The following is a 25543-nucleotide window of genomic DNA, read 5'->3' on the forward strand; positions in this document are numbered from 1 at the left end:
AAAAGTAAAAACTAAAGTCTGCATTTACAGCAGTTTAAAAAAATCCTTAGTGTGCAAGAAACATAACCAAGTAATACAGATTAATACCAATTAATGAATATGGAAATTTTTCCTATACAGAGGTAGAGTCCAGTGCAAGGCTAAAACAATACTCAACAGTCTGAGCAAAATCGAGCCAGGTTTTATGGAATCCACTGTAAATTTCAGGTATCAGACTGTATGTACAGAGATACAATAAATAGACTATACAATCTTTCAAAGTAGTTTAATAAACCCACAAAATAATAGCAGATGTATTGTAATATTTACATAATTCTCAAATCTCTATCAAATAAAAGGGATAAAAATAAGATCTGCTAAAAAGTCAGCAGAACTTCTTTCCTGAAATGGATCAGTAAAATAAGGTATTTTACATGAGAGGAACAAATTTATGTTTAAGAGGTATTCATATTAAGCTAAGAAAATACGTCCCTTTGAAAGTTACATAGATTGGGGAATATAAACTGATTCTATGTTTTTAGATCTCTAAAGTTTCTAAATTCAACTCTTACTGAAGAGAGAAGTTGATTTTGGTACTCAATTGGAGTAATCAACTCAATTATACTGAGAAGGAAATTTACTTTTCATTTTCTGCTTGCTTGCTTTTGACTGTTTAAAGGCCAGAAAGAACTTGGGCCTATGATGGCCTAAACAACAGTTACGGTTCCACCTCACCTATGTTCCACAGAAGCATGACTGAGCACTCTGGGTTTAGTGTTCATGGGATTGTTATTTTCTGAGTCCCTCCCATTTCCAAAGGACAGTTCACTGAGAGCAGGCATGTGTGGATCAAGTGTTACAACTTTAAGGTATCACAAAGTTCCAAGGTCCTAAAGCATAGGGGGACAATGAAACACAGAAGACCATCAGATTGCGTGTGCCTCAGAGACTTGAAAAGGAAAGAGCTCCAAAGTTGTAGTTACTGTGACCTAAGAAAAGAAAAAATGCAAAGCACTTTATGCACAAATGACTCAGATTCTCAAAATAGACATCAATTTTGTTCTCTGATGCTCTATCTTTAACCCTTTTATTTTAATTATATAAAAGATTCTTACCTAACCCATAAGGAAATTAGGGATAGTCAGAAAATGAAAAAGTATGGTCCTAATTAACGAAGCCTAAACCTTCACAGTTTGAATTTTTGTGTAACTTCTCTAAGCACCCACAATGAAAATGCAAGTTGAGTTTTTTTTATTCAATCATTCTGTGAAAAATACCTCAGTAAATAGTAACATTTTTCCCTTCAGTAATCTTCGCATAAGAATATCCCCCCCTTTTTTTTTTAAATTTTAGATTCTTAAAAACTTTTATACAAATAGACTAGCTTTGATTTCAAGTAAACATATAAAAGTTGAGAATATTGCTTGCAACCATGGGCGTAAAGTGGAGGAGGAGCTGGATGGGGTGCACAGACGTGCTCCTCCGCAGTGACTTCAGGCAGATGCCCAGCTCCCTGGAAACACTCAGAGAAGCACTCTCACACCCCAACAATGGACCTTGCTGCAGTTTCTTTCAGCCCTCTTCACAGAGGCTGACTGATTTTTCTATCACTTCAGGTCAGACGAGAAAAGAAAATGAAAAACAACAATGTAACTGCAAGAAAATTGGAAGGCACAAGCACCCATGTGATCTAGAATTTTCTTGGGGCAGGGAGTAAATAGGGAAAGGGATAATTTTGGTTCAGCACAACAGTCATTACTTTTGCCAATGTTAAAGAGAACTGATATAAAGATGTACATAAATGTAACAAGCACATCCCACAGTGAGGAAGAAAGCTCAGAAGACAGCTCACAAAAATAGTGCAGAGAGAAACAACCAGTACTATTTATTTGGAAGTCTGTGCCATGGTGGGTACAAACTATATTCTCTGCTCTGTGGGACCAAAACCAAACAGAATAAAAACCAACAAACAAAAATCCCCCAAGTTCCAAAAAGCAGCAAGAAGGAATGCAGGAAGTCTTACAGAACATAGTGATCCAGAGGGGCCATGGACGTGGCACTCTTGTCTTTAATGCACATCCAACTCTGCTATCTACTGCATGGTTCCCACCAACTCAACTGACTGGATGGGAACTTAGGAATGAATAGCCAGGCCACTTAATCATTTCCTGCCTCTATGCGACTTCCCTGTCCCTTCATAAACTCCTCCAGGATTGAAGTCTGTTTCCTCTAGAAGGAAGAGCTGTTAGCCATGGGGAAAGGTGTGACTCAGGATTTCCAGAACTGATCTTGCATCCCTTGAAGCCTTGCTGTGTGCAGGGACACAGCACGGAGGTGGGCGTGAAGGCAGCCTGACAAAACTATGAGTTAAAAAAGAAGAAGAAGAAAAAACAAAAAACTAAACCACCCCAACGTTTGTCTTTTCTCAAACTACAGGAAGAGCTTGGGGATGGCCTTGAGTGGGAATATCGTGGTTAGGAGATGATGGCTGGGGACCATCGTGGCAGAGTCAGGTTGTCAGCACTTGCTGACCGTTTTCTTGTGGTTCTTCTCAAGTCCTTGTACTTGTCCTCACAGAGGCGAGAGATGGCCTGCAGGAAGAGAAACAGTGAAGGTCAGAGCTGGGCCCCACTCTAGGCCTGGGGCAGCTCCTGCCTAGCCAGGAAGACTTTCAAGGCGTCCATCTCCAAACCTGTCTCTTGGTGAACATCCATCCCCCAGTCCCAAGGCTGCTTGTACAGCCATCTCACTCCAGATTCATCTGTTCTTCTCTAACCTTCTAAAATACTGCCTACTGTCTGCTATCTATATCTAACTCCACAAGGTAAACTCCAAAAGGGAAGCTTTACTCCCAATGGTGTAAATTCCAACTGAGATGTGTATACAACAGAGCCTGGACACTACAGGGTATGTCTGTTCCAAGTGCCTGGAAACGGAGGGGAGAGTAGGGGCACTTGCAGCTGGCATCAGAACCAGGTTCCAAAGACTGCCTGGAGGAGGGAGGGGGGTGGTGGGCAAGGCCAGGCCCAGGGGCTACACGACAGCAGAGACAGCAGGCTGGCTGCTCAGCCTTCACTCAGGGGGTAGACACCTGTCTGTGATGTTAAAGGAACATAGTAAAACTTGAAACTGCATTTTAGAACAACAATTCCAGTGATAGCATGGAAGATGGACTGGAGGAGAACAAAAGTAATGGAGGAGTTTAAGCAAGGTTGAAGACCTCTCATCCCAAACAGGTACTCACCCATAATTCATACGGATGGTATATTTGAAAAGAAAAAATCAGATTCCTAAGAGGCATTATTAGAGCTTTTTTTTTTTTGGTTGGTTGTGGAGCTCAAACTCTGGTCTGGGTGCTGTCCCGCAACTCTTCAGCTGAAGGCTGGTAATGCCCTACCACTTGAGCTATAGTGCCACTTCCAGTTTTCTGGTGGTTAATTGGAGATATGGGTCTCATGGACTTTCCTGCCTGGGCTGGCTTTGAACCATGATCCTCAGATCTCAACCTCCTGAGTAGCTAGGATTACAGGTGAGAGCCACTGGCGCCTGGCTTGGATCTGTCATTTTCTGGTCCTGGGACTTGGTCACTATTCCTGAGATTTTTTTTTTTCTCAAGGCTTGCTCTACTACTTAAGCCACAGCTCTATTTCTGGCTTTCTGATGGTTAATTAAGAGTCTCACAGGCTTTCATGTCTGGCCTGGCTTTGAAGCACAATCTTCATAACTTAACTTACTGAGTAGAAGCTAGGATTACAGGTATAATTACTGGGTCACCTACAAGATAAATTCTGTAATATTAACTGTTGCCTCTCAGTCTAGTGAGTCTGAATGCAGCATCACAATAGCACCAGGTTAAGCAATGTACTCGAGATTTTATAATGCAAAGTTCTATTAGCCCTAATCACAGACAATTTATTTCAAAGCCAAATGTCTAGCTATCAAAAAGGCACTTCGTGTCTGCCTTGGTTTTCAGTGAGTGTTTCTGTGCTCTGCAGTACAACCAGTGTGTCAGGGGAAAAAAGTCATCTCGCAGTAGATCTGAACAGGTGCAGCACTTTGATACCTGTAGCTTCCACTGTGACTTATTCTTTTTCTTTCTGGCATTTGCTTAACCAAATGGACTAAAAGGATGCTAGGGTATGGGAAAATTACACATCCCTACCCCTTACAAATGATCTCAAAAGGGCATCAATTGCTTTTCCTGAGGCCATTCTGTCCAGCCTTGACAGGATCTGATCCTCAGAAAAGTGCAGCTTGACCAGGACATTACTAACCATAGAGAACTCCAGAAGCACAGCAGCTCAGGACAGATGAGTCCTCTTTCCTTGCTTGACTTAAACCTCACATGGTGGTGTGAATATATGGTAGGTACCACCCCCAATGCCCACCAGCCTGTGCTCACAGGTGGGCTGACCTACCACTGGATACACTCCAGAGGATGCATACAGGTAGGTTTTCTTTAGGGATTAGTGACCTTAGGAAGTCCAAGTTCCTCTTCTCCTTAGCACTGCAGGAGCACTTAGAACCCATTGCAGCATGCAAGGGGCCTGGAGTACAACTGGGCATAGGCTCATGGTCAGTGAAAACCTCTTGTTTTATGTATGTGCTTGCATAGGTCTGCACATGTGACTTGGAAAAAATGCCTCAGAGGAAGGCATTCTAGATTTCCTTTAAAAAAATTGTTTTTTGAGGTCTTGAGCCTGTGATCCTCCTGCCTCTGAAGTAGTAAGATCACAGTATGCATCATACAATGCTCTTCAGTTTTCCTCTTGATAGAGGAGACTTAGGAAACTGAATGACCATTTTCATCCCAATGGCTGGGAACAAACACACTGAAATGACTGAGTTCTACAAACTTCTCTGCATTTAAAAAAATATTCTTTAAATTACTTTATTTTTTGTTGGTCATGGGCCTGAACTGTGGGTCTGGGCACTGTCCCTCAGCTCTTCAGCTCAAGGCTAGCACTCTGCCATCTGAGCCACAGCGCCACTTCTGGCTTTTTCTGCTTATGTGGTAATGAGGAATCAATCCCAGGGCCTCAGGCATGCAAGGCAAGCACTCTACCACTGAGCCACCTTCCCAGCCCCTGCATTTTTGTTTTAACCAATCTTTTCCATTATTTTACTAAGTTTTCTTCTTGAGATTTCCACATCACTTTTTTGTGTAAATAAATATATATGATTTTTAAATCTGTGATCTTAACAAATCTCTTCCTCAAGCTCTTAGTTTCATTTACAGCTGTTATACAAGATTATGCTAAAAGTGTTAGCATTTTACTTGAAACAGATGGTAGAGTGAGCAGCATGGGGACCTCTTGGGACAGGGTTGTGCCATCTACCATTTCAGTCATAGGCTCTATGGTTAAGGCCAAAACACTGCCAAAGTTAAATTCCAGAGGAAAAGAGATCAGGCCTCAGCAAGTCTTCTCTGGAAGAGCCTCTTACCCTTCTTACCACCCTGCCTTTCCTTCTAATAGATGTGATCTCCTAAGTGGAGAGGCTGCCATTGTGGTGACACACACATATCGACATCATTTACATGGTTCTCTGCCCTGCAAGCAATGTCCTAAACCACCTTACCTCCAGTTTGTGGGCCCGCTCCCTACTCAGAGGCTCCAAGGGAAAGCTCAAGTTGTTTGCTTCTGCCAGAGAGCGAAGGTCAAAATAATACTTGGCATACACACTGGAAGGGACATTGATGTTGAACTGGAGCAATTCAAGGAACTGTCGCTCTAGTTCATTCCTGCAATGAAAAAGCAAAAGTAGTACACACTTAGCTATTCCAGTGAGCCAGTATGGCTCCCAAACCCACAGAGACCTACAGACTGAGGGGGTAGGAGACAGGGGAGGGTATCTGATTATTACCTGGTTAGACACCAGAGACAGTTCAACCATCAAATTGGTGTTAAAAGCTGAATCTATTTGGGTTGGAGCTCAGAAGGATGAAGCCTAATTAACTGGGATGCTTACCAGGAGTGCTTAGGCAATGCATTTCTCTGAGAACAAACACATGCACAGCCACTCTAGCTATAAATTTCAAAGGCCTGCCTTTGACCTTGTCTAGTCTGAGCCTGGGCCTGGCATGGTAGAGTGGTCAAAAGCTGTTTCTGAGTGAGGTGGCAGACAGTAAGGGTGGGCCTCTGTACACCTAGAGAGGAATGGCAATGGCTCTCCCCTGACTGCTAGTAGAAATGAGTGGGGAAGGGTTTAGAGCCATCCTGAAGGGAAATACTGAGTTGAAGTTTTAATCCCAGCCCCAGTCCTTAAAAAGGAGTTCCCAGTTTGGGGCACCTAGTTTCCAGGTGGGCTTGTGACAAGCTTAGCAGGCCCATACCCAGGCTGACTCTGGTGCTAAGAGTGTTTCCCAGCACCTTCTTCCCCACACTTTGAGAACTGGTCAACTCAGGAGCCAATGAGCAGAAACAGTCAAGAACCATCTTGGAAACTCACACATTTTGATGAAAATGACAAGAGCCAGAACCTCCACTTTGAGAACTTCTCACATTGGTTATCTTTCAAATTAGTTATTTGTTGAGTGCTAATAATTTTGGGGGGAGTGACAGAGCTGTTTTTTAAGGGCTGGCCCTGGACTGGTCAGAGTTTCAGCACCACCTCTTTAGAAAGCACCCAGTGAGGTATACCTCATTCAGAAGCACCCAATGATGTCAGTTTCTTCTGTCCTCCCCACCATACTGTAATTGTTGGCTTTACCTGCTCTCTTCTACTAGTCTTCACATAGCCATTTACTGTGATATCTCATATTTATTACATGCCCTGTCTGACTTTACTGACAAGTAAGAGCTGAACTGAGTTGAGGGATGTCTGGAACTTAGGCAAAGAGGACAAGGGGCTCAGCACTAAGTGCCTCTGTCAGAAGGGCCTACTGGGATGCCCAACCCCATTCCCAATGAAGGAAGCTGAATGCTGGCAAGCCTGACCAGTAGGGTGAGCCTCTGTGTTGTGTGTCATGTTCCGTGACTCCATGGAAAACGTACTGATTCTTTAGACCTGCAACACTGCAGAAGCCTCGGTCCAACAGGCTGTGCCAAGCTCTATGAGTATTGTCATTGAGTCACCTTACCTAAGGGTTAAGAAGCTGAGAAGACTATAGCCTTGTTTCGCGCTGCTGAGGAAGGACGGGCTCAAAGGAAGCAAGGATCTGAACCAGGGAGGCTGGCTTATGGAATAGAAGCTACTGGCAAGTGAAAATTAGTAAGCCATACCCAGGGTTTTTTGTTTTGTTTTGTTTACTAGTCCTGAAGCTCAAACTCTGGGATTGGGCGCTGCCCCTGAGTTCCTTTTTGCTTCAGGCTAACACTCTACCACTTGAGCCATAGTGCCACTTCCAGTTTTATCTGTGATTAACTGGAGATAAGAGTCTCATGGAGATGGGGACTTTTCTGCCCAGGCTGGCTTCGAACTAAGATCCCCAGATCTCAGCCTCCTACTACCTAGGATTACAGGCATGAGCCACTGGCACCTAGTAACCCAGGGTTTTTGTTTTGTTTTTGGTGTTGGTCCTGGGGCTTGAACTCTGGGTATGGACACTGTCTCTGAGCATTATGCTCAAAGCTAATGCTCTACCACTTGAACCCTAACTCCACTTCCAGCTTTTTGGTAGCTAACTGGAGATAGGAGTCTCCTGCCCAGGCTGGTTTTACACTGCAATCCTCAGATCTCAACCTCAAGTAGCTAGGATTGCAGATATGAGCTACCCAAACCCAGCTGTACCCAGATCTTTTAACTAGATAAACAGAATATCTTGCTTGTTTCTAAACAGCCAACTAAGAGAAGTTGGTAAGCTCCAAATGTGCATATTGTGCTAAATTTTACATTAAACTGTTGTTTGGGACTTATTTTTAACTTTTAAATGCCTTCTATTCATTCTTAATTTAAAGGAGCTTTTATGAGATTATCATGTCAAATACTAGAACTTAATTAATATCTCAGTAATGTGGGAATGTCAAAAGGCCAGAAGTGCCAAAATAAATGTGCTACATGGGGTAATCCCAGGAGACTATGGGAGCTGACTGTGGCTAGACAGCCACCTGCTGGTTAATAGACATCACTGCAGAGCTTAGGCTCAATGAGCAAAAAACAAAACAAAACTTGTTTTTTTATATATTTATTTTTTAATATTTTAGAACTTGTCTTGATAAGCCTATCCAAAATAGTATATTGCACCATTCACTCCAGCTGAAAGTATACATTATGAGTAAAACAAAGAGGAAGATATTTTGAAACAAGGTGACATTTTCTAGGGATCTTTGGAAGAAAAAAAACAATCTATAGCTTGTGCTTCATGAATATAAGTTTTGGGGAAATAGAGCTGTTATGTTTTCAGATAGAAGCAGGATTTATAAAGTAGAAATAGTCAAAAACTAATTTCCAAACTGCAGCACATCTTAAAGGGACATCTGATGGCTTGCTATGTGATACATTAACAGAAAACTACCAGTAATACAGAGAACAGGCCTTACTGTCCTAATTTGGAAAGTTATGAGGAAGCAGTTCTGAAGCAAATGTTTATGAGAAATCTATTCTATTCAATGAACAAAAAACATATTTCAGAAGTGACTGTTACATATAGAGAAATCTGACTCAATTGTTAGAATATATTAACTTGAAAATAGGCCTTTTACTGGGCTCTGGTGGCTCATGCCTGTAATCCTAGCTACTCAGGAGGCTGAGATCTGAGGTTCTCGGTTCAAAGCCAGCTTGGGCAGGAAAGACCGTGAGACTCTTATCTCCAATAAACCACCAGAAAACCGGAAGTGGCACTGTAGCTCAAGTAGTAGAGCGCTCGCCTTGAGCTGAAGAGCTGAAGGACAGCGCCCAGGCCCAGAGTTCAAGCCCCACGACAAAAATACAATAAAATAAAAGAGAGAGAGAGAGAGAGAAAGAAAGAAAATAGGCCTTTTAAGATGGAACAAAGAGAATGATTTGCACCATCTAATGCAGTATTAGCATTTCTAGAAACTAGGCTCATTTCAGAAGTTGGCACCAAACCAGTGGGTCCTAATGAGATATCAGATCAGGGCGCCATGATGAGGTATCTATCATCTCATACATTCAAAGCAGTGCTAACACTGGTTCAATGTGGAAATAACATTAAGTCCCCAGAGACAAGATCAATGGGTGAACAAATGGGGAATATGCATAAAATGAAATGTTATTCAGTCTTAAAAAGGAAACTATGGCAAATGGCTACAGCACAGCAGAGATGAATCTTGAGAACATATGCTACGTGAAATAAGGCAGTCCCCAAAAGACAAATCTTACATATGATTCTGCTTGTATGAGGTACTGAGTAGCAGAAAGAAAGTGGGATATGGCAGTCAGAGGCTGGGAAAGGGAAAGGAAAATTAGTGTTTAATGGACACAGTTCTAGTTTGGTAAATGAAAATGTTCTGGTGGTGGATAGCAGTGATGGTGCAGAACCATGTGAATGTACTTTATGACAGTGAACTGAACACTTAAAAAAGGTTAAAATGGTATGTTTTATGCTACATATATTTTACCAAAACAAAAACAGACATTTACCAGTTATCTAGGGAGGAGCTGTGAGGTTCTTTTATTCTGTCCTTGTCTGCCATTTTGACTCAAGATACTTCCTTTCTTTCCCTCTCATTTCAGATTTTTGTCTACATATGAAAATGGCCTTTATAAGATAACTGCAAAGAAAATACTAATTCCCAAGTATAAATACATGTTTTATTAGGTTATATTAGTTATAAAAGGAGGATTTCACAGTTGCACTTTAACATGTTTACAATGTATCCCAATCAATCTCACCCAAGTGTAATTTTTTAAAGAGCTTTAAAAAAATGCATGAAGAACTTGGCACAACCAAACTTCAGTGCCCCTTTCTCATTCATATATAGCAACTTTCATTTGGTGCTCAAAGATAACCTGGGATAGTGTCACCACTTAACCACTGCTGAATCTGAGAAGAGCAAGACTGAACTACGAACTGTGGCCCATCTTCCTCAATGTGGTCACCATCAATCTGCTCAGTCATCTGATGCTGGTGAACAGGGACTGCATATCTGGATGCCCTGGCCATTCTGCAATCTGTCATGCAGCTGCAAGCAAGAGGGTGACCTGCTCACCCAAAGCCCCACCGTCCACAGGGGCAAGGGGCTATGTATCAAGCTGAATGACTTTTTGTCTATGATTGGGATTCGAATTCAGTATCTAAGACTTTCACTCACTGACTGGAAATCTACCACCTGAGCCATGCCTCTAACGCCAAGGGTTATTTTTCTTTCTTTTTGCAGAATGACTCTAGAGCTGGACACCAACCTGAGGTCAGAAACATCAAGGAGTAACCTAATGACCCCCTTTAATTCAGAGACCTTATTCAGAGACCTTGTCTCCACATATAGTGTATTTGTGTGTATATTTAGCAGAGAGCATAATTCATTTCCAGAACTCTCCCTTCTAACCTCTCAAAATTTGTGTCTAGCTGGGCTCTGGTGGCTCACGCCTGTAATACTAGCTACCAAGGAGGCTGAGATCTGAGGATTGTAGTTCAAAGCCAGCCCAGGCAAGGAAACTCTGTAAGACTCTGTTTTGTTTTGTTTTTGTTGATCATGGGGCCTGAACTCTCAGCTTGGGCACTGTCCCTGAGCTCTTCAGTTCAAGGCAAGAGCTCTACCACTTAAGCCACAGCGCCACTTCCAACTTTTTCTGCTTCTGTGGTGCTGAGGAACTGAACCCAGAACCTCAGGCATACAAGGCAAGCACTCTACTATTGAGCCACCTTCCCAGCCCTCCGTGAAACTCTTTGCTTTCTTTTTTTTTTTTTTTTTGGTCGGTCATGGGGCTTGAACTCTGGGCTTGGGCGCTGTCCCTGAGCTCTTCAGCTCAAGGCAAGCGCTCTACCACTTGAGCCACAGTGCCACTTCCGGTTTTCTGGTGATTTACTGGAGATAAATGTCTCACGGACTTTTCCTGCCCCAGCCAGCTTTGAACTGAGATCCTCAGATCTCAGCCTCCTGAGTAGCTAATTACAGGCATGAGCCACCAGCGCCCAGCCCGTGAGACTCTTATTTCCAGTAAAACACCAGAAAAAAAAAGTGGCACTGTAGCTCAAGTGGTAGAGCACTAGCCTTGAGCTGAAGAGCTGAGGGACAGCGCCCAGGCCCAGAGTTCAAGCTCCATAACTGACACAACAACAAAAAATTGTGCCTATCTGACACATTCATCTCATCCCTTAAACCCCAAAAGCCTTGAATCATCCTAGAATTAACTTTACATCTAAAAACTGAATCTAACTCTTATTTAAATCAGGTCTGTGGAACTCAAGGTAGATTCATTCTGAGGCAAAATTTTTCTTCAGCTATGAACCTTGGAATTCAGACATATTATCTGCTATCAAAACACAATATGAGGGAGGCACAGGACATTCATTTTCCAAAAGGGAGAAATCTTTCTCTTCCAGAAAGTAGGGATCAGGAATCTCAAGAAAGTTGGAGAAGTAAATTCCAGTAAGGATCAAAAGTTGAGAATAATCCTCTGTGCTGATACTCTGTCACCTGGCCCACAGAGACAGCAGCCCTATCTTTGGGGCTTTCACTACCTGAAGCCAATGAGAAGATATCAAAGTTGCCCCAGACCTGTACTCCCTGGGCCCATTGTGACATTTCTGGTACCCTCTGAACCCTTTTTGAGGTCTTTTGTCCTTGAACTTGGTGCAGGGGTGAGGAATTTTTTTCCTGCCAAAGGCCAGCTGGCATCCTTTGTGGGCCACACAAAATTATCAATAGTCAGATGGCTGTGGAGAAGTATCATGTCTGTCTGTCATGTACCAAATGACAGACATTCAAGACTTAAAGGACAAAGTATGAGATGAGATATCTCTACTTAATTGTAGAATCCTCAAAGCCTGACAACCTTAATCCTATTCTCTGTGCCCTTCAATCTGCACAGGCGGCCTTTCTGAAATGACAGCTTCTTGAATCCAAAGTCACATCTATAATCTCTTTAGCAAAAACTGTCCATCCACACTCACATTTTTCCTTTTTTAAGTTGTTGTTGGCCCACATATAGATAGAGTAAGCCTAGAAATACTGAGATTTTTCCCAATTTTTGTTTGATACTTCAAAATTCCTGGGTTTATTCCTCTCACATTTTATATAAGCAGTAAAAAGAAACCAGACAGTGCATGCTTTCAACACTTTGCTCAGAAACTGGAGCAAATGAATCCAGGTTCATTACTTACACATTCTATTTTCCACAAGACACCCGAACATACTTTACTCAAGTTCTTTGTCAAAAAAGGACCATCTTTCATCCAGTTTCCAATACATTCACATATCTGCCTAAAACCTCACCAGAAACCTTGACATTCACATTCCTAGCTGTATCAGTTCATGAGAATGCATCTATCTGTATTTACTTCTAAGATAACAGAGCTTTTTCTATAGCTTTCTTTTTTTCCTTCTAAGCCCTCACCAGAACTAGCATATTTCTAACAACAATTTCTTCAAAGCAGTACAGGTGAGTTTGTTTCAATTTGCTAAAACCTTCTACCCCTCTACCTACTTCCAAAATGACTGCACCATTTCTAAATGTCTATTACACCAGCACTCTACTTTTCAGCATTAAAAATCTTGAGTTTGGGTGCTGAGAATGTGGCTCAGTGGTAGAGTGCTTGCCTAGCATGTACAAAGCCCTGGGTTGGATTCTTCAGTAACACATAAACAGAAAAAGCCAGATGTGGTACTGTGGCTCATATGGTAGAGTGCTAGTGATAGTGCAAAAAGAAGCTCAGGGGCAGTGCCCAGGCTGTGAGTTCAAGCCCTGGGACTGGCAAAAAAAAAAAAAAAAAAAAAAAAAAATCTTGAGTTTGCTAGGACTGGCACAGTACAGGCCAAGTAGCCTAAACAGATTTGTTTTCTCATAGTTCTAGAGGATGGCTGTACAGGTCCCAAGTGTCTTCTGAGGCTACCTTCTTTGTGTCCTCACATGGCAATCCTCTGCCTGTATTGGCTAGTTACCAATCTCCACTTATAAGGACACCAGACATGTCTGACTGAGGCCCACCTTAATGACCCCCATATACTTTAATTTTTTTTTTCTCCAAATATAGTTACATTCTGCCTACTAGAGGTTAGGCATTCAGCACCTATCATCTGGGATGTGTTACCAGACTTAACCAGGGTACTGTGGTCTTCATGTCAGAACGTGCATTTGTTGGTGGTAAAAATATTGCTCCAAACATGCTGGGGAACACAAAGGCATCAGGGAACAAATTGCTACATCTCTAATGCTCAAGACTTGCCAGAGAATGTACCCAATGGGTCAGGTTATCCTTTCCTAGTTACTTTTCTCCTGCCCAGGGAGGGAAAGGCAGGTTGCTCACTCATCTTTATTCTTCATTTGTCTCAAGAGGATCTGCTCCCCCAGGACCTCTTGGTAGCGAGAAATCAAATTACTCTAATGATGGGCTAGTAACTTGATGGTTTCCTATTTTTTGCTTAATATGAAATGAAGCAATGACTGGGGGACTCATTTAAATAATTTGAACTAAAAGATGACTAGTTTTAACATACAATTAAGAAAATATTAAGAGACTTCAGTAGCACTATTACAATAAAATATTCAGTCTCATGTATTCTCTTAAGCTCTTATGTTACAGAAAAAGGGAAAAAAATAAGAATAAAATTTATGGTTTAGTTGCCAATGGCTCATGCCTGTAATCCCAGCTACTCAGGAGACTGAGATCTGATGGTTGTATTCAAAGCCAGTCCAGGCAGGAAAATCAATGAGACTCTTATCTCCAATTAACCACCAAAAGGCCAGAAGTAAAGCTGTGGGTTCAAGTGGTAGAGCATGCTCAGAGAAAGTGTCCTGACCCTGAGTTCAAGTCCTAGGACTAGCAAAAAACAAAACCAAGAAAAATTATGCTGAACTGTTTTATTCTATCACTAAGAATTTTTTATTAGTGATGCTTTATTATAAAATTACATAAAACATGAAGTAATGGGAGAGAAAGCAGCTAAAGCAATCTCATAAAGATCTACTTCCCTTAAGATTTTTATTTTATACTTAAGGACTTATATTAACATTTTCAATAAGTACTTTTTTAATTTTAATTTCTCATTGTGCAGCCAAAGCTGGTCTGGAACTCTTTTTGTATTTGCCTAGATCTCTTTAGTTCTGGGATGATGGGAAGCATCATACCCAGGGCTCCTTATATTATTCTGAATATTTGTGCTAATAACTCAGAATTGGAGGTATTTTTTAACAAGTTATAACACTGTATTCCATAAACTAATAGTAGTTAAGGTTTACACACTAGTGGTACGTTTCTTGCTACTATTTTTGGGAATAAATTCATGTGGGAACAAACTGGAAAGGAAATGTTCAGTTCAAAAAGAAAAAGGAACAATGTAAATATTTAGATCTAAAAAGATGGATAATGGTGGGCATCACATTTTATGGCATCAGCCTCCAAGTTATACTTTTAGGTTTAAAAGAGAATGGTGTAACATCATTGTAAATGACATCCTTTGAAATTACTAAAACTTAGGATCAGAAAAATACTATACTTATTCATCTAGAGATGAATAAGCCAAAATGGATGAAGACCTCTGTTGTGACAAGTACCTGGCTTATTCCTCTAAACAGATATTGAGATACAACAATATCTTTATACCATGATCAGGGATTGTAAACATAAGGTTATATATAAGACAGTATTCTTTTGGCTAATATCCCTGCTTTCAAATATGTTTCAAATATGTTGCATAGTTCCAAATATGCAATTGATCAATTTTCCTGAGGAATATACAGGTATTTACAGTATGCTAATACACCAGAGATAAACACAATACACTAAGAATGAATCATGTGGCTTTAAATAAAATGGTAAAGTATAACACACAGTCTGAACAGTCCTGGCAAAAACTGACTGAGACTCTATTATCTCAACCAATGGTTGGGTATAGTGGCACATGCCTATCATTGTATGAGCTAGACAAAACAGGGCTATTAGAAGAGCTCAAGTGGTAGAGCAATGCCTAGCAAGTCAAAGGCTTGAATTCAACCTGCCCCCGCCAAAACCAGCTCCCAGTCTCCACAAAACTACACAAATGAAACAGTTTTAACCTTAATTGCTAAGAAGAGAAGAAATTCTGGCTTTGTTATATGCTAGCCATAGGACCTGGCTATTCTACTTAACTTCCCACACTTGCCATGTGTAAAGCAAAAATAATAATAGTACTTCTACGGGGGTACCCATGAGAAGTTAACTAACATACAAAAAATGTTTTGGGGCGTCTAGGAATACACCATCAATAAATGATAGTTCCTACTATTCATATTATATTATTGCTATTATAGAAGTTCTTCTTATCTTGCTAATTTAAATTTTCAGGGTACCTAGAATTTCCAAATTACTTATTATGTTTTCATCTCTGTTTGGGTGAGGAGAGAATGACAAATTTAAAAACTGAGCATTTCAGGCATTTAGTTATAGTTTGGGACTAGCACACATCATTTCATTTATTTTGCCATCTGATCCTTGTATACTGAGTGTTCACTTGGATTAGGAAGGTCCTCATTTGGCTGTTTTGTTGGAGAGTTATTTAACTTCTCTAGGTCTCAGTATTCAGATTGACAAAGTAGAAACAATACATACATTGTATAATTACTGAGAGAATAAAACTGAAATGGCATGCATTCCCCACAAACACTTATAAATATTTCTTTGAAGTTTGCCTTGTATTGTGGTGCTGGAGATGGAACCCATGGCCTCTCACATGCTGCAGAAGTGCTCCACACCAAGCCATACCCCAGCTTTCCTCTAAGTTTTAAGACAAGGATCTTAAGTTCATATAAAAGTTCAGTTTTGCAGGTCCGTCAAGTTAAGGATAAGAGCATGGAAGTCACCTCCTCACCTCAATTGCTCTTTATCTTTCACTCCTTCTGTTCTTTTGCTTCAATGCTTCTTTGGTAAATTTAATTTACATATCATTTCCTTTTAAAAATAGGTGGGACATAAATGATAAAATTATTTGCAAACTAAATGTGAACTGACCTCAGCAGTTGTTTTCGTCTGACTTGCAGTGGACACAACACTGGAGCCAAGGGCCCTCTATGTGCTCCACAGCCCACACCAAGTCAATGATCCAGCCCCTCTAATATACACAAACAGGAAGGACAACCAGAAGGCACTTATAGTATGCAATCCTGGGCAAATGTGCCAGAAAGCTGATGAAAGAATGCCTCTACTAGGAAAAGAATCGGGCCAGAATTTACTGGCCCAACTCTTTTATGGTCTTAGTGACAACACTTTGGTTGCCCTTTTCACCTAGAAATTTAATTAATCAAATCTGATTTTTATCATTTTTATCAAAAACATTTTGTTTTTCCTGAGCATATAAGATAAAGAATTACAGACCCAGAAAAAAGGCTTTGTGTGTTTCCAGCAGGAGTAGGCCTAGAACAAAGGGTCTCTAAGAGCATAATCAATGTGCTTTGAAGGGCATCACAACATGGGTGTCTGGTGAACTGGTAACCAGAGACAAAGATCCAAAGGCTAATGAGGATCTGGAGCCATTATGTCTATGTGCCATGTGGCCCAGGCACTCTCCAACACTGGCTGCCCACATAGATTTTGTACATCCTTGAGACCACTGGATATAAGTGAGGACACAGTTGGTAACCTCCTGCAGTCCAACATTCTTCATGGAGTTTTACTGAAGAGCTAAGCCCCACAAAAAGTATAGGGGAAAAAAAAACCTGGCAAGAATGTTGTCATGACAATAAATTACAAGGGATTCTAAGCAGCTCATCCTGGTTAAATGCCTCTATATCACTTTCTGTTTTCTGTGTTCTCTGATCACAAAGGACCCAGGTAGGCCTCCTACTAATAATCATCACAGGGCTATGAGAGCTGACCGGGCTGAGAAACCACAACATAGTCCAAAGAGCCCACCCATGGCTGATGCTCTTCCACTGAGCTGTGGGAGATCATGCAGCAAGAATGGTGCACCACGCATGCTCCTGGGATAGGAGACAAAACATGACAAAGCAGTGAAAATGTTCTCTGAAACAGAACCAGATACTAATTCAGTTATTCTGTTTAAGGAAGACAATGTGAGGCACTAAAGCTTTGTTATTAGCTTACCATAAGATAAAGACTTCAAACACAAATCACTACTGGGGGTCTATACTTCCTAATTAAAGGAATGCTTGCTTAGAAAAGGTTTTCTGTGTTTTCACCACCACATCCCTAAACATTTCATGTTTAGTTAAAACCATCATTCAACCCTATATAAAAACCATTTAAAGGGGTGTGGGTTCCCTCTCAAGTAGCCCAATGAAACATGGAAGATGACCGCACTCACATGTCTTCCACTGTGATGTCTTTCAGGATCTGGCAATAATCCACGTTCCACACAGCCTGGTCATCCCACACCTTGGAGGCCAGCAGAATCGCCCCTAGAACAATTCGCTTCCAGTTGGCCGGACATATATCTATCTCTGCATACGTTAAGAGTCTTTCAAGGTATACCTGGGAAGATACAATGATGCAGAGCTAAAGTAGCCTTAGTTTTCTCCTACACACTGCTAGATTTAATAATTTTATTCTGCCAGCCTTTCAAAGGCATCATGTGATCACCTATCTGTAAATAAATCTGATAAAAACTGGGCTGAATTCACCCTCTGTAACAGGACAAGGTATATATAACTAGACCTTAAAGATTTTTAAGACTGAGGCAGGACTGTCCTAGGAGCCACAGGTTAATTTTTCATTTTATCAACTATGAATTCAACACAAATACAACAACTTTCCCAACAAAAAGTATGAAGAGGTAAAGGAGATAAGCCTACGTATATTACCCACTGGGATTTGTAAACATTGACATTTTCGAGACAATTGTAGATTTACATGCCATTGCTAATGATGTGATGCTTTTATTATTGTGGTAAAAGACACACAACACATTACCATATAACTATTTTCAAGTTGAGAAGTCTGCAGCATCAAGTCCATTCACATATGTCTAGAGTTATCACCACTATCCAACTGTAGACATATTATCCCAAACTAACACTCTATACTTGCTAAACAACTCCTCCCTTGTCCTCTTCCCGAATCCCTGGCAACCACTACTAAACTTTCTGTCTACAAATCTGACTTAATGAGTAATAACATTGTATTGTATGCCTATGTTCTATTTTGTTTACTCTATCACCTGTCAGTGGATATTTGAATCACATCCTCTTATGGCTACTGTGAATCACACTGCCATGAACACTAGTGTACAAATATCTCACCAAGTCTGTGCTTTTGATTCTTCTGTATTACACTCAAAAGTAAAACTGCTAGACCATATGGTAACTCTATGCTCAACTATTTGAGGAGCCATCATACTTTCTTCTGTGGCAGGGAGGCCATCTTACACTCATATAATGCATACACCACATTCTTCCCACACTTGTTCTTTTCTGTGTTTCAGGTATCTTAACATGTATTAAGTGGTATACTTCACTGTGATCTTGATGTGATTGACCTATTTTTAAATATTTGAGCTGAGTTTCGAAAATGAAATGAAGTGATGGAGGATTTCTAAATGGGCAGGATTTAATTCACACCAAAAATATGCATAAAATCCTTTACTTAAACTGGATCATGAATCATAAAAATGCCACTTACTTTTCCAAAGTAAAAGTCTGAGGAAGTGGCACTATGGCTCAAGTGGTAGTGCACTCACCTTGAGCTGAAGAGCTCAGGGACAGCGCCCAGGCCCTGAGTTAAAGCCCCACGATGGACCAAAAAAAAGAAAAAAAGGTCTGTTTATTAGAGGTTTTTATACTTTTCTGAGTGATGGAATATTATTTAAATACATTATTATTATTTGCAAAATAAGAGCTCTGCATGAGAAATGAAATTTAACAGTATCCATACTCAAGAACCAACTTTTTAAAACAGATGAAATCTACATAGAATTATAATTACTCACAAATGTAACGTCATTTTGCTTAAATATAAAAAGATATGACAGGAAAAATTAAAATATACAAAGTACTGATTATTTTCAGTGAAATAATAACTATGTTCACAAACGGGAATGACCAACCAGGCACCCCATAATACTTTGTAGAAGCTGAACTTTGGCAAAGTGTTGAGAAAAGGGGAAATAACCCTGATTAGCAACAAGCACCTAAGTGATACAAAGTACAGGACAATGCCAGAAGTAGACAACAAAACAACAGAATGAGAACAGATAAACAAAAGGCTCACTCAAAGAGTCAACTTAATCCACTACTCTCAGTACAAGGAGCAAAAGCACTCTGGCAAGCCTTTGTTAACCCTGAAGGCATGAGAAACAAGGTCTATTTAGATGCAGGGCTGGGGAAAGGACTGGGAAATAGCAAATGGGGTTAGGTCTCGGGGGGAAAAAAAATAAAGGAATTCTGACAGAGAAGCAGCATGTGAAGTGGGGACCTAACAATGGGGGCCAGAAGGCCCCTATCTGCAGGAGCTCCTAGGATCCTGGTGGCTGGATAGGCTGGGTCCCTGGAGCCAGGGAACATGGGGAAGAAGTAGTGATAAAGACCATCAAAGGCTCTGCTGTGGTTTGGTTCTGTTTTCCTTTCCTTTTCTTTTTTGATGGTACTGGGGTTTGAACTCAAATGCTAAGCTGGTGCTCTTAACACTTTAAGTCATTGCTACAACATTGTTATTTCCTTCCTTCCTTCCCTTCCTTCTCTCTTTCTCATTCCTTCTTTCCCTTCTGTCTTTTCTTGTGCTGGTCCTGGGGCTTGAATTCAGGGCCCAGGTGTTATCCTTGAGCTTTTGTGTTCAAGGCTAGCACTCTAACACTTTCTACTTCTGGCTTTTTTGCAGCGAAGGAGTGGGGGTGGGGGCCACAGCGACAGTGAGCAGATTGCTTAATTATAGGTAAGAGTCTTATGGATTTTCCTGCGCAGGCTGGGTTTGATCCACAATTCTTCCACTCTTTGCCTTGAAAGCAGGATTAGTGGTGTGAGCTACAAGCAACCAGGTCACAGGTCTGACTGGGCAGCCCAAGAAGTCATCACTGGGTAGTGAATATGCAAAGAATAAATGAAGAGGGGCTGGGGGTTTAGCCCAGCGGAAGGGCGCCCGCCTGGCGTGCGCAAGGCCGTGGGTTCGCTTCTCAGCCCTGGTTTAAAAAAAAAAAAAAAAGAATAAATGAAGATGTAAATTTAAGGCTATGACACAATCAATAGAATGACTGGGGGTAAGAAGCTAAGATAGAAGAACCAGGCCTAGGGCGATGGGATGAAAGGTAGCAAAGAAAAGGTATGAACAACCTGGTGTGCTCTGTTTTGTTCTAGTTTGGAGAACTCAAAAGGCCAAGTTACATGTTTGCAAATGCCTCAGTTAGAACTACTACATACACAGGTGAGATGGAAATCCAGTGTCTTTCACAATAGCCAAGTCAGCATGAGGACACTTCAGGCAGGGACCTTGTGAGAGAGGGAAGGGGTGCAGCAGGAATGAAGAAAAGTAGAGGAAAGGGGGGCGGGGGAGGAGGTTAGGGAAAAGGAAAAAGATTTTACTGGAAGCAAAGCCTGAGAAGATTCAGGAAAGTCAGACATCAGTGAGCACAGAGTACCTGGCTTAGCTGGATTTATTTGGCATGAGCATCTATTTGAAAAATCTGAGCAATCATTAACTCAGAACTATTATCAGTATGAACAGGTTTCCAGCTGCTCTTTGAAAACTGGTACATGTGCTGTACAAGGGAAGAACCGGCCACACTAGGCCAGTTTTGAACACTGCCAAAGGATACAGACATACACATATGCACATGCATGAACACAAGTTTGCAATCAGGACTAACTCTTGCTGCCCTTTGCCCTATAAGAAAGATCTCTGTAGCTCAGAAAGTGGTCCCAGTGGAACAGCACAAGAGAAAGAAGAGAGCAAAATATGTAGAGTGTGACCCAAGATTGTCATCCTGGCTTGTGGGGACTCTGATTTAGGGAGGTTCCTGTAATTCCAGGATGGGTAAGAGAAGCTCACTGGCCTGAACTATTTGTACAAACCTCAGGAATCTTGGTATATACTAAGCAAAGAATGCCTATGTGGGCAACCCTCAATAAAAACTTGGGTGCTGGGTCTTCAATGGACTTTGCTGGCTAGAACCATTGTGCAAGTACTGTCACAGCTCACTGCTGATGTATGAAGTATACCATGTGACAGCCCTGGGAGAAAGGATGCTTGTAAGTGTGCACTTGGTGTCCCCCAGATCTCACCCATTGTACCTTCTCTGTGCTGTTTGTTGTGTTTTTCCACTGTCATGAATTATAGTTGCTAAGTACTCCTGTGAACAGTCGGATTAAGGATGTTGTAGGAACTCACAATGCATGTTTCTACATGTTGTACTTTATTAGTTAGTTCTTTAAAATACAAGATTATGAACAGCATTTTAAAAAATGAAAACAAAATGCAGAGCAAGAGTTTCCAATTCAGTATGTTGAAATAATAGCTTCCAAAATCTTTGGGGGAGGGACACATATATACCAAGAGAGAATTTGTATTTTATTTCAATATTCAATTTTTTATGTTAAGCCAAGTTAAAAAGTACTAAAAGTTACTGCTCTGGACTCTTCTGAATTGTGAGTGATGATTTAATCTCAAGCCTGCACCTGTTTTCAATTCAAATGAATCAGCATGTGGATGCTATCTTAGTTTTAAAAAAACTAAGATAGGTCACTGACATGATTGCATAACTGCTGACTTTACAAGACTGTCAGCAATCAGGAAAACGTAATTCTGTGAGATATTTAGAGTTGTTACTGAATAGATCACAGTTAAATTCCTTAGAAACTAGTAAAATAACCCAAAGAAGGGCATCTCTGAGGGCCAGAATCAGCGGAATCCAGTCAGGTCACCGTTTGAGCATAAGTCTCTGAGAAGATTTTTGATGCTGGCAATCCGGGGGGCTGAACAGCAGGTACCAGGGATGTGCAGCAGTTGACTGGGCCTCAAGGCCACCTCTCAAGCTGCAGACTACCTCACGGGGGCTCCTTTGGCATTCTGGATATCCTGACACAAGTTTCAGTTAAAAGGAATATATCACCTAGGGAGGTATAGTCTCTTTCTCCAGGCTGCCATTACAGTCACTTTTTGCCCAAGAATACTGAATGAAAAAGAATAACTTTATAGCAGAGAAATTTTGCAATATGATCGTAGGCAGGTAACCAAGGTTTTTACACTAGTGATAAACTATATTGATTGTCTGATACAATATAAAATAGCCACCCTTTGTAATTTTCCTCAGAATACCCCATATAAGCTCAATCTAATCGAGAAAAATCCCAGTTGAGCAGCACTCTCCAAAATGCATGACAAGTATGCATGCTTCAAAACTGTCACTAACACCTTATAATTCTGTCAAGATCACACTGGTAGTCCTAGCTATTTGGGAAGCTGAGATCAGCAGGAGCTCAGTTCAAGGACAGCCCAGGTGAAAAGTGAGTAAGACTCCATCTCAGTAGAAGAAACTGAGACTGATGGCACACACCTGTCATTCCAGTTACTATGGGAAGCATAAAATAGAGAACTGCAATCCAGGGATGCCTTCAGCAGAAAGTAAGACATTTCCTCAAGATAACCACTGCAAAACCACTTCTGCTAGAAGTGTGGTTCAGCTGTAGAGCACTTGCTTAGAAGTGTAAAACCGTGAATTCAAATCCCAGTACTGCAAAATAAAAATTCAGAACTGTTTAAAATCATAAAAAACAAGGGACGTACAATCAACTGCCACAGCCAAAAGGATCATAAGAAGATTGAACAACTAACATGACTAGTGTTTTGATGGGAGTCTAGTGCAGGGGCACTGGGTAAAAAACAAGGCAATCAAAAAAAAAAAACAATCACTTGTGGTTAATGATAGTATATCAGTATTAGTTAATTATAACAAATATACCATAAATATTTTATTCCAATAATACAGCAAATGTTTTAATACTCATAATGCAGCATCTTAATATTATAGATGTGATAGACTGGCTGTGGGGTATTTGTGGGGAACTCTACTAACTTCACAGTTTTCTTCTATAATCTTAGTTTATTTTAAAAAATCTGTGAAGATAAAAGCAGAGTGCACTATTGCTTCTACAGTAAAGTGTAGAAGGAAAATTCTTAATTAAGTGCTTGTTTTAGGAAGTGGAGAGGGAAGATAAGAGAATGGCAGAGGGGATTGGTTGACAGGTACATTGTGTGCATGTATGGAGAAACACTACAATGAAACCCTCCTTGTACATCTAACCTAAGTTAATTAAAAAAAACTTAAAAATAAAAATAATTACAAAAAAGGGGCTAAAAAATATAGCTCCATGGTAGAGTCTAGCATGCATGAGTCCCAGTGTTTTATCTTTAGCAAAGAAAACAAAAAATATTAAATCAATAACAGTCCTCTTAATTAGAAGAGCAAACTAAAACTAAAGCAAGGAAAAAGAAAGAGGTAGAATGAAACAGAATAACAAAAAAAAAAATACGGTTCTTTCGAAAAATTAACACAAAAACTTAGGTAGACCAAGAAAAAAGAAAAGGCTCAAATGAGTAAAACTAGGAATAGACAGAGCATTGTAAACTTTACTGAAACAAAAAAGTAGTGAACACTATGAATTAGAAGTATAGCAACACACAGGGTATAGGAGATGAAACAGATCAAGTCCTGGAAACAAGCTAAAGGAACTCAAGAAAAGATAGTAAAACTGGTTGTGAGACTGAACTGGCATTGTAGAAGTCTCTAACTATTGGCCAACATGGCTTTACTGGTAAAAATATACTACAGTTAAAACACTAAATAAACCAAATGAAAAAATATATTCAAAGCTGCTGTGTTGCTGAGGGTTCTCCAATTTGAGCAGCCATGGTGAGGATAGAAGCTCTTTGTCCAATAACGGACCACTGGCAGTAACAACAGCAGTGGTTCCCACCGTAACCACTCACTTTTCACTGGCTATCCCAGCATAGACGCGGACAATGCACAACAGCACCCTATTGTCCAGTAGCAGCTCATTGTCAGCAGAGGTATCACCTTGTAACTTTTTCCTGTCCTTTGGTGCTACCTGCTTATACTATATCTCAAGACAAAAATGGCATCTGCTCACATAAAGCCAAGCATTTGCACCATCTCAGGGCTACATGCAGGGTTATCTACAGTAGCACATGCATGTAAGATCAATGTGCCTGAATTAGATGCCAGTGGTTCACACCTCTAATCCTATTTGGGAAACTTGGAAGTAGGAGGATCATGATTTAGGGTCAGCATAGACAAAAAGTTTACAAGAGTCCTGTTTTTCTCAACCAAGAGCAATTATGATCTTACAATTATTTCACATCATCTCATGATTACATGAAAGGCTGTTTTACCTTAACTTGCAGTTCAATGAGATAGAATGAATAAATGAAGGAGGAGACTAATAAGTAAGTAAACTGGTTTACTTTAGAAATAGATTAAGGGTACCAAGCTCTTTGTGTGGCAGGGATAGAAAAACTCTCTAGGTCACCCATTCTGTTAAGAAAATAACCTCAGAAATAGAAGACACAGTATTTCTTATCTCCAGCAGTGCTCATTCATAAGCAAGGTTCATTTCTCATGAGTTACACATCATGTAAAAGGTCACAAGGGGTTACACTGTTAAACCTACTTCTGAAATGACCTAAATAGTCCATAGGTTGTAAGAATCTAAGAAGAGATTTTTATCTCTCAAGTCTTTACCATTACTCCCATTACTGCCTGAATATCTTATACATAGAAGTGGCAGATCAGATGCTAACAATATAAACATTCCCTCCAATAAAGGTGTTCCTACAGGATGATGTACTCATCATATGTATCATGCATCATTCATGTATCCTACATCTTAGGATGTATATGTTCATTATATCTTCTATTAAAATGGAATGAACAAGAGGAAACACATGTTAATAGCAGTCTTGTTCCTTCTTATTCCTCCTTAGCCCAAATGTTTTTACTTACCTGAATTTAACTGTTTCTGAATGTGATGTCACACATGACTTTAGGTGGAAGACTATGGAACACACATCACTTCCTCTTTTAGGATATCCATTTTCTGTTCTCCCAGAAGAAAAGATACCACTGATACTTCTAACACAGCTTCCCAATGTCACCTAATAAAAAGTCCCTGCTTGGTCCACACACTGCTGTGCTGAGCCAACTCATACGGTATGGAACAGCTGTGGTCACCATGAAGGAACTCACCAGGGTGACAATGGCACATTCAGCTGTCAGCTGAGCAGCACTGAAGAGTGTCCGAACAAAGCGGTAAATCTGCTTCTGCTCTGGGTTGTGTTTGTCATAGTCTGGTGGCACTTCGGATTTCTAGGAAAAGAAATATCTTCAAACGACTCATCACCAGTAAGAGCAAAAGAAAAACAAATGGACAATCTTGTGAAACATAAAAAAGGTGGTTACCGAAAGAGGATGAAGGTTTTCATCAAAAATATCTAAGAGCATCCTTCCATCTGGGTCCCTGGTGGGGAGAACAACAGAAAATGCAGTTTTCATTCTGCAAAAAATGA

General features: G+C 40.6%; 1 protein-coding gene across 1 annotated transcript in view; it reads right to left on the bottom strand.

Moving 5' to 3' along the window:
• Positions 1 to 249: 249 nt before the first annotated feature.
• The window catches only part of Ccny (cyclin Y), a 167828-nt gene continuing 142534 nt past the window's right edge, over positions 250 to 25543 (bottom strand). The window contains exons 6-10 of the mRNA XM_042685967.1: positions 25437 to 25494; positions 25224 to 25343; positions 17340 to 17506; positions 5560 to 5722; positions 250 to 2570 (exon numbers count right to left, since the gene is read on the bottom strand). Of these exons, the coding sequence (XP_042541901.1) occupies positions 2454 to 2570; positions 5560 to 5722; positions 17340 to 17506; positions 25224 to 25343; positions 25437 to 25494 (625 nt within the window). The 3' untranslated portion in view covers positions 250 to 2453. The remainder of the gene's footprint in view (positions 2571 to 5559; positions 5723 to 17339; positions 17507 to 25223; positions 25344 to 25436; positions 25495 to 25543) is intronic.

This window comes from Dipodomys spectabilis, unplaced genomic scaffold (genome assembly GCF_019054845.1).
Source record: "Dipodomys spectabilis isolate Male_0828 unplaced genomic scaffold, ASM1905484v1 ptg000096l, whole genome shotgun sequence".
Taxonomy (NCBI): Eukaryota; Metazoa; Chordata; class Mammalia; order Rodentia; family Heteromyidae; genus Dipodomys; species Dipodomys spectabilis.